Source organism: Pelecanus crispus, chromosome 5 (assembly GCF_030463565.1).
Source record: "Pelecanus crispus isolate bPelCri1 chromosome 5, bPelCri1.pri, whole genome shotgun sequence".
Lineage (NCBI taxonomy): Eukaryota > Metazoa > Chordata > Aves > Pelecaniformes > Pelecanidae > Pelecanus > Pelecanus crispus.
The window spans coordinates 52588860-52598515 of record NC_134647.1 but is presented as its reverse complement, the minus strand read 5'-3'; the positions used below and the strand labels follow the sequence as shown (position 1 = coordinate 52598515).

General features: G+C 48.7%; 1 protein-coding gene across 1 annotated transcript; it reads left to right on the top strand.

Moving 5' to 3' along the window:
* Nucleotides 1-2515: 2515 nt before the first annotated feature.
* LOC104037150 (quinone oxidoreductase-like protein 2) lies at nucleotides 2516-8646 on the top strand. The gene is given in 10 exon segments (XM_075711200.1): nucleotides 2516-2645; nucleotides 4038-4131; nucleotides 4954-4984; nucleotides 5379-5444; nucleotides 7018-7194; nucleotides 7665-7725; nucleotides 7728-7769; nucleotides 7772-7887; nucleotides 8579-8615; nucleotides 8618-8646. Coding segments are annotated over 10 exon segments (783 nt in total).
* The last annotated feature ends 1010 nt before the right edge of the window (nucleotides 8647-9656 follow it).

Genomic DNA, 9656 nt, shown 5'->3' with positions numbered 1-9656 from the left:
AATTGAGCTGCTACTCTAATTAAGCAGCTTTTGCTGCATGCGATGAGCCAGACCCATCTGTGTCATAGTTCAGCAGAAGCCAGGAGGGTTCCACGAGGGATTCATTTGAATTGCATCTGAACCACTTGAAGGAGGAAAACGCAGCGCTGACCATCTTGTTTCCTACACTGCTAGCCAAGAAATACTTGACTGTTCCCTAGACAGTCATCCTGGGCAGGGGCACAGTCACTCACATCCATTTCATTTGATTGCATCTGCCTTTACGGCCAGTACGTTAACATGAGACCTTCCATTGCTTACGGGAGGGAAGCTTGAAGCTGTTGGGAAGCAGCAATTGTTCTTCTGGCCAGATAATACTACAACAATAACACTTCATGGCTGTGCCCCTGTTTTTTCAACCAGCCCCATACAACAGAGACAAGAAGCAATTACTGTTGGACATATGTTTATTTGGCAGATGAAATGAGGTGACAGTCCCCTTGACAAATTGCAGCAAAAGGCTTTTCAGATCATCCACTTCACCTCACAGGTAGGGGCTGATGCCTGGGAAGGGCAGATGCAAAGGACAGCATATATGGAGAGAGCCCACGCCGTGACTGCCCTGCAGATATACAGCTTTAATTTCAGGAGCCTGAACTCCCAAACTGCAGCTAACACTCCCACAAGCCTCCACTCTCCAGATGTGCAATACCCAGTCATCTCTGCAGATACAGTTCAAAATGTTTAGGGCTCCCTGTGCATGAGTGCAAATTTTTGCCTGAGAAATATTGAGCATCTGGGAGATACATTGGATATTTTTCCTCCCTCCTCTGTATTTTTCATGGAAGTGTAGTCTCAGCACCGTATCTTCTATGCCCACAGCTGATATTTTAAAATCCACTTGCCCCAGAGAAGAGCCAGTACGTGATCCCTTTGCAGGACTCTAGTCCAGCTTGTGGATGACATCCTGTAACAACATGCCCCAGCATATCTGAAAATGGTACCAGTGTTCAGCTCAAGCCTGCTCCCTTCTCCTTCATGTCACCATAATGCACCAGGGCTAGTGGTCATGACCCTGGTAAGAAAGGCATTGTCTCCTTAAGATATTAAGATACCATTTATTGGAACTAATCCTAGAAGGAAAAAGGGGATAGCATAGAAAATCTGACATCCTTTCAGATGCGGGGCACTCCGAGTTGTGCAGCATCACCTGGATCTCCGATCAGGGCATGGCACCCTGCACAGATCCCATCCATCCATCCTGTCATCAACACTTTGGTCTTTAGAGCTCTTGCAGGATTTTATTAGAAGAAACCAATTCTGTTCCTCATCCCAAGAGCCAAGCAAAAGCATAGTCACATGTGAACATGTTGCTTCACATGAAGATAAAGACAAGGATGCACGGGTGGTGTGATCGCCGGTGCCAAGCAGGAGCTGAATCTGATATAATTAGCCAGCAAAGTTTACCCTGTGCCAAGGAATATGCATGGCGTGAGCTGGACAGCCGCATTGTACATGTGGCACAGCACCTTCACAGGGTAAGTGCTACGTGGGCCAGTAACTGCTGGACATACTGTGGTCTTCCTCTTAGGGTCACTACAGTAACAAATTGCCACACTGATTTCTCCAGACCCAAATTTATTGTCTCATACTCCCTCCCCCGTATGCATTCCCATCCGCCTTCCAGACAGAGTTATAAGATATTTCAGCCCAAGCAGCACATTATTTTCTCTGAAAATCATATGCAAACAGCAATGCAGCTTCAGAGCAGGAGATCCCCCAAGGGGAAAGGATGAGCTTGTGGTTAAACCATGGGATGGAGAGTCAGCAGATCAGGGTTTCTCATCCCCTGGCTCTGTGAGCTTTGACTCATTCTATGACCCCTGCGTGGTTCGTGCATGCTTGGTTTCCCCATCTGGAAAACCAGTGTGATGACACTGCAACAGCAGTATGTGGCCATTTATAGCTGCTGGGAACCACCATGAGCGCCTGCAAAGGCACACTCCTTCATTACAAAAAATCAAGCCTTCAGGATGCAAAATGCTCCTCTGCAAAGTTTTCCACTGGTGTGGTTCACCATAGCTGCAAAGATCTACTTAGATATTTAAATATTTACCCAGCATTTAAATATTTACCCAATATTGAAAGCATCAGTCAGCACTCAATGCCTGGTCCCCTGGGGATGCACAGCCACGTGGCCGGCTGTGCCCTGTGGGGCTGGACTGCCAGGGGCTGCAGCCATCCTGCTGCCTCCCCAGCTGCCCCAAGGTGGGATGGGGCATAGGGGGGCCTGGAAAGCCCTGAGGCACCCTTTCTTTTTCCCCCATCCCCTTTTCCCCATCCATTCCTCTCCCCGCTTCAGCACCCACCGTTTCCCCCAGACCTGCCTGCGACTCAGCCCCAGGGCAGGGCTTCCCTCACTTCCCCTCAAGCCCACCACTGAACATCTTTGCTCCCAAACCACCTTCCTGGAGTGTCCCCAAGATTGTCCTTGGCTTTAGCTGGGAGTGCTTTATGAAACTGCCCTGGCGAGAGGATGGTACAGCATTACCTCCTGCGTTTTAGGGTGAGCATCCATGGAGAGGAGGTGCTTGGGGCTTCTCAGCTGGCAAAGCCCCTCCTCCTGCAGGATGTCCCATCCCCTCCTCTGCAGCTCCAACAGGTATACGGATCACTGCAAAGGCTTGTGACATTTGATGGATTGCCACAAGTAATCTAATGCCCTTGTACTGGGCAAGTAAATCAAGTTGTGTTCCTCAGGAGAGCTTGTACCTGCCCTGCCCGATCTGCTCTATCTCTGGGATTTGTTGTCCCTCTGCTCCCCTCTTTCAGCTCCAGTCATCTCCTGCTTCAGCACCCTCTTCTCTTTGGATTTCTCCTGCTGTTCCGTCCCCTCTGCAAACACTACTGACATTGCCAGGGGTTCATTGAGAGTGCAGGAGCCACCAGCCCTCCACAGCTTCATGCACTGGAGAAAGCCCTGCTCTGGGAATTTTACAGCATCTCCAGCCCCCTCTCCCTTTTGTCTGCCCTGTCCATTTTCCCTGAAACCCGCCACAACACAAGGGATTGCCGCTTTTCATATCATTTGGGCAATGCCTTACAACAGCATAAGCCGCGCTTTCAAATCGACCCCTTTAATGCTACATTAGCAAGAATAGAGCTGTCTCTCCCCACTGATACATCTCCAGGCTCTTTACAGAGAAGAGGGTCTTTGCCCCCATTTTACAAGTGTGGACACTGGACTTAGACAAGCAACTTGTGCAAGATCTCCAGGCAGAGAAGCAGCAACAGAGCTGGAAGATCTCCCAAGTCCCATCCCAGTGAAGTTGCCTAAGAACAGGACATACAAACAGACAAAGGTTACACGCAGGTTGCAAAAGGTAGAGGAGATAGAAGGAAAGAGGAAGGTTAAATCCAGGATGCAAGGCAACATGATGTTCAGATCTCACTCCCCTTCCACAGGGCATTTCTAGTACCTGCCAGCCCATCCCAGCATTCACTCCACCATGGTGGTGGGGTGTGCAGTACATATAAGAGCAGAAATCTGCAAAAGTGGGTGGGTTGTTTTTTTCCCCCCAGTTATTTGCACTGGGGGAAGGGGATGGCAAGCTTAAAATCCACAGGGCCTTGTGTACGTGCACCAAGGAGATAAAATCCACAGAAGTCTCCTGTAATGATCAACATACACTGAAAGATTAAACATGTCAAATTGAAGCATAGCATAAAACTGTCCCAGCATGATAGCTACTCTTCAATGCATGCTGTCCATTTTCCACCAGATCCCATAGGACAACATCCTAGGGGAGAATCCACACAGCCACAGCAAAACCAGTTGCTGTCCCCAGTTTTGTCTGGTTGAGACTGTGACCCTGTGCTTTAGAGACCACCAGTGTCTTTTGAGAGGTGGTACAGCACAGTGGTTAGTGTGACAACTGGAGAGATCAGAATTTGGTTATTTAGACTTTGCTGCACACTCAGGGCAGTACCTCTAAAACTCTTGTGCTGTTGTGGGATGGGAGGGAGTTAATGTTTGTCCCCTTCTCTCTTGCACGTCCCAGCGGGTGTCCATTACTGCAGGTTAAATTTTGCTGGTATCTTGGCCTGCCAGGGATTGTATCAGGAAAACCATGCTCTTTCCTTCAACTCCTGGTGAGAAGGTGACTGCTCTGTGCAGAAAGCGTAGAGTGACTAACAAACTAAAGTATTAAATTCTCATTGGGTTAAGAGCAGAGTGGCAGCCCTGGAAAATGAAGACCACTGCAGGTAAAGCAGAGGCTCACTTAAGGCATCTTCTTGGAGCCAACAAGACCACCACATTTTAACATCTTCTCTGAAAATACTCAATGTAAAATATTTTGCATTTTCAAGGTAGCATGCAAAGAGCACTCAGGCTAGTCTGGGGAGAGCTACAGTAAATATTAAGCTTGGCCTGAAAGCTAAGAAAACCAAAGCATAGAGAGGTTTTGGGCAGGGCTGTGTCCTTCTGTCCTAAGCCTAGAGCTCCTGAGTGCTGCAATAATTCACATAAGCACATGAGACAGCCTAGCATCATGGGTAGGGGTGCCACCCTGTCCCTGGGCAGACGTGCCACCCTGGCACCCTTCAGCCTGGCGCAGGCACAGGGACTGTTCCCCTGCTGAAGGTGCATCCTCAGCCCTTGCAAAAAAACCCCTCTGGCTCTCAGCACCTGTCTTTCATTGCACAGGCAATGCTTATGTGGTCCTTCTTGCACTAAGCCCTTAAGGCTGAGCCATCTCCTTTGGCTTTGCCCATCCAGGAGCGTTGTGTCTTCTGCCTTGATCACAATTCCGAAGTCCAAGGGTGTGAAAATGCCCCCTTTCCTCTGCAAAAATATATTGGTATTCCCAATTAGAAGAAATCCCTACCTGGTTAAACAAGCCGTTGCTGTCTGCTGGGCTGATGCTGCCATCTTCTGCCCACCTGGTGCTTTGCTGCCGAAACCTCCCCCAGCCCTTGGCCCATCGACCTTCCCACGTGCACGGTAAAGGAGATGAGAAAAGTGCATGAATGTAAGAATTTAGGAGTGGCCTTATGGTCCCTCATCGGTTACTGTGGCTGGAGATCCAGATGCGTGCCACAGGGGTTGTCCTCTTCAAGCCTTTGCACTGTGGTTGTGGATGCGGGTGAGAGGTGCTGCGCTCTGCCAGGGGGAGGAGAAGGCATAGGCTCTGTGCGAGGAATCACATTCAGAAGATGAGAGGGTAAATATGTGCAGTTAATGCTATTGCTAAGTGGACTGTTATTAGACACAGCTTGAGCTGTTCATGGTTCTTCCTGAAAACGCAGGAAAATCAAATGCTTAGTTCAGAGGGAACAGCAGGACTGAGCAATTTCTCTCCTGACACCCATCCAATATGGGTTTTTTTTTTTGGCAGGGATACAGAGTAATCGGTGTGACTGGCACTAAAGCTGTGGTGGCAGAGTGGGTTGTTGATCAGAAGGTAAGGATACAGAGCATTTGTTTTCCAAAATCTCAAAAGACTTTTGCCTCCTTGTTTGGGGCTTTAGTTCTGCCAGAGCCACTGCCTTGCAACCCTTTGATTACTTTTTTCCCCTTCCCCTGGCACCATTGGCAGTGGGATGCTTGGGGGGAGCTTTTCCCAAACAGCAGGATGTTATAAGATGTAAAAACTGTTAAAACAAGCCTTTTCACATATCAGTCCCCCACAATGCCTCACTATGTGTTCAGTTCAGCAGAGCTTCAGCCCCATCCCTCCTTGGGATTGTGTTGCAGGTCTTTGTACACAGATGCTGTGGCAGATCCCTGAAGGTGTCATACAGGGATGCGGCGGCATTGTCGACCACCTACGGCACAACCTTGCTGGTCCTTGACCACAGGGCATGGCTTCAGCTGGGGTAAGTGGCAGCAGCAGCTCAGAGGGCAGCACATAACCCCAAACCTGGGTGTTTCAGCTGTCAAAAACGTGGCATCTTGTCTCTTTTGCACACATCCTTATAAGCTGGGGCAGATAATTTGAGGTTTGCACCTTGATTTTCCCTCCCTCTAAAAGGAGGGAAATGTGCAGATCCTGTGGAAATGAGGGTTGCAGAGCATCCAGGGGGGATGCAGCCTTGACCTGGTGGATTAATTCCCAATTCCCCTTGCTGGGAAGTGTCCTGAACAGGCAACATTGCATAGTTGTCTCACCAAAGATGAGCTTGCTGCCCATGTGCATGTCTCCTGATGGGGCTGTAGGGCAGCAGCTCTGTTTTGGAGGAGCAGGGTCATACCACTTTGCCTTGGCTAGGGAGCTGTAGTAGGGGATGTCTGTAACTCACTGGATTTTCAGTAGCAGCTGAAATGCTGAGTTCTCCGCTCCTCTGAAATACAGAAACATCACTAGACAAAGCCATAGAGGTTAGGCAGCTTCCTGAGGTTCATACAGAGAGAAAACAGCAGAGATGGGGACAGCGTGCAGAAATCATGTCTACACCTCCATTCATGCAATCCTCCCCCCGCTGCCCTGCAGCGGACACAATTACATGGTCTGTCTGAATGGTACAGGAGTGACATTTTCTCTACAGCCTGGAGTTAATGTAGTTCTGCTTGTAAAGTCATCTGGCAAACGTGGATCCTTGCTTAGAAAGTCATCTGGCAAACGTGGATCCTTGCTTAGCAGATCATTTCACTTTGCAACATCAAAGCTTTGTGCTGATGCAGAGCCAGTGCCTTGGGTTCGGCTGAGCCCAGGGAGGGGACAGACCTCCTTTCCAGAGAGGTACCCCTCAAATGGCTGCAGTAGTCAGCACATCCCTGATTGCAGGGGGGATTCTTGTGGCATTGAAACATACTGTTCCCTTCAGAAATCAATGACATGTTTCCGTTATGCCATATACATATACACATTTTAAATATATATAGAGAAAGAGTTGGGTCTCTGGCTTCAACTTCCTGTTTGCTATAAATTAAAAAAAAACACCAAACACCCAAACATACCTCCAGCCTGAGACACTCTGTGCGCCTCTGAGGAGAGAAGCTTTCACACTGGGTGGTGGGTTTTCCTTTGGTCTCAGGTGATAGTGGCAGCTGGAAGTGACCCCAAATATGAGCTGGGTCTGAAGAGCGGCACAAATCATGGCATGAGCTACAGCCAGAGCAGACAGAGAGAGGAGGTGAAGATGCTCACAAGAGCAGTCTACATGGCTGTTGAGGCCATCAGAGGGGACATCTTCAAGGCAGCTCTGCAAAGTTGGACTGAAATAAAAGCCCTGGTTTGCTCTGCCTTATGACAAACCCATGAGAGCACAGGTGATGCTGTTGACCTATTTGAAGGTTTTACTGCCCTTTGGGGGAAGGTTAAATGAACCTGTTGGGCTGTGTTTGCCGAGATGCAGCCAAGGGGAGGCTGATTTAGGGTCCAGATGCAGTTGACCACCTCCCAGGGGCAATGCCTGTAACTTAAGCCCCCTGTGCACACAGAGAGGGTGTGGGTGGGACAGGACCTTCGCTTGTTGCTTTTTCTTTTCTTTTTTTTTTCCTCCAGGATTTTAAGTATGTTCTCTGAAACCCAACACTAAAGTATAACAGCCCAGACCAGAGCATTTCATACCTGAAAGCTCAGCATCCACAGCTTTCAGCCTCCTCAGCATGCAAGTACTGCCTCAAGACAAGGTGCAAGACCTCTACTAGATCTGTCATCTTCCCTCCCTCTCCTTGCAGGTTGGCGTGGGAGGGCAGAATTGTGGGGATGGGGTTTGTTAGAGGAAAAATCCTCTCAGTTCCCACCACCTACTGCTTCTGAAGAACACGTCTGCCACAGGAACATACTGAGTCAGTACGAGGAAGACGATTTCCCCATTTTTTCCTCTATCTCCTCCATTCCCCAGTATTGCTGGGAGGGAAATATCCATCCCCATGTTGGAGCATGCTTCAGACTGGAAGAGGTAAGCATGGAGCAGATTCCTCAAGATTATTTTAGCAAAGCTCTTTTTTTGTAGGCAGAAACATGTTTTTGTGTGCAGTCAGGCCCCTGGCACAGAAGCCTCCAGAGGTCTGCTTCTCTAAGAAACAAAAATATTAAGTCGAGAAATCCCATTTTCTCCTCACCCTTTTTAATCTTCTTTCACTGGATTTGAGCCGGGGAGTCGTTAACTCCTGGTTCGGTACTGCAAGACGAGAATTGTGATGTGCTCAATGGCAACCTTATATAAAACCACTCACTCCCATACCAAAGAGTTTGTGGTCTTAAAGAATAATGTTCTGGGATAACATTTTAGAAGTGGATTAGTGGATCCTGATGTGCCTTCATTTGCATTTCCCCCCTGAGCAACTCTGAAGGTGTTCAAAACACTTTTTTCCCCTAATTTGATGGTATTTTAATCCTTAAACAATGGCTCAGCTCCTCAGAAATATTTATGTAGCTACCATCCAGCACACTCAGGGATGTAAGGCAGAGGAATACCCAGGAGCTTGTCTGATCCCGAGTTATTTCAATCCCAGCAGTGGATTCCAGGGATGGAAAGCCCAGACCAAGATGCAGACTTCTCTCATGCATCCTTGTTCTGCCACTTCCTTCCCTGCAAAGCCCTGTCCTGATGGCCATCACCATAGATACCCAGGGCTTTGTGTTTGCAGGTAAACGAAGCCTTCAACCACATGTTCCAGCACAAGTCCTAGGAAAGCTCATCATCTCCATGAAGTAAATGCACTGTTTCCCCAGGACTCAGCCCAAGGAGGAGACTCTCCAGGCTCCCACCCCAACAGTGGACAAGCCAAATGAGTCAGGGACAACTTAGTTATGGTGGCTTAAGAAGTTGCTGCATGTCAGCTGAACAGGGTTAGCTGTTGATGGCTGTGTGCTTTTAGCCTGTCCCCTTTCTTGGCTTAACCACCAGCTGGAAAGGCTCCGGCCGAGGCTCAGAGCTCTGCAGCCCAAGTGAGATGGGGAACCTTTGCAGCCACTGCTCAGTCATGCAGCTGATGCTTTGCTTCATGCCTTCACACAGCCCAAGGGACCCTACAGTACTGTCAGGTATTTCTTGCATGACTGTACTTGTGTGTGTTGTATGGTAAATCAGAGGATCCCTCAGCATCAAGCTTACCCCATGAATGTCCTGTATCACCACAGCTACAGGAACAGTAATTTTGACCAGGTTGCTTGGCCTCCCAAAATCTTGAATAAAATTACACAGCACTCAAAGTCTGACCCAACAACATTTCTCAGTGGCAGAGTCACATATCTAGTCCAGATGTAAGCTGACTTCTTACACAGCTTGTCCAACCCCATCAGTAGACTATGGGTCATTTTTCCTTTATTGATGACAGCCTAATATCCTGTGTTGGCTATGGTTATTGATTATGGGAGCAGAGAAAAATAGCTCACTTCCAGCTGTACAAAGAGCAACTAAGGCTAATTGGTGTCCCACTGATCCCCATTTGGGAGCCACTGCCACAGGACATCAGAGCAGTGCCCTGTCAGGCATGTGATAAGCAGCTTGACAGACAGGTCTGATCTGAAATGAGGACCAAAATGAGAAAGACATGGGTGGAGGGGCTAAAGGTTTGCATGTATGTTTTGAACAGGGGATGAAATCACTGGCCCGTCCTGCCTCCGGCAGTGACCAGCAAGAAAGGGAGACTGCTCTCCTGCTTTCCCTCCCCCTTGCCCACCCACATTCCCAGTCATTTGTGCCTGGGGAGAAGGAACATGGTC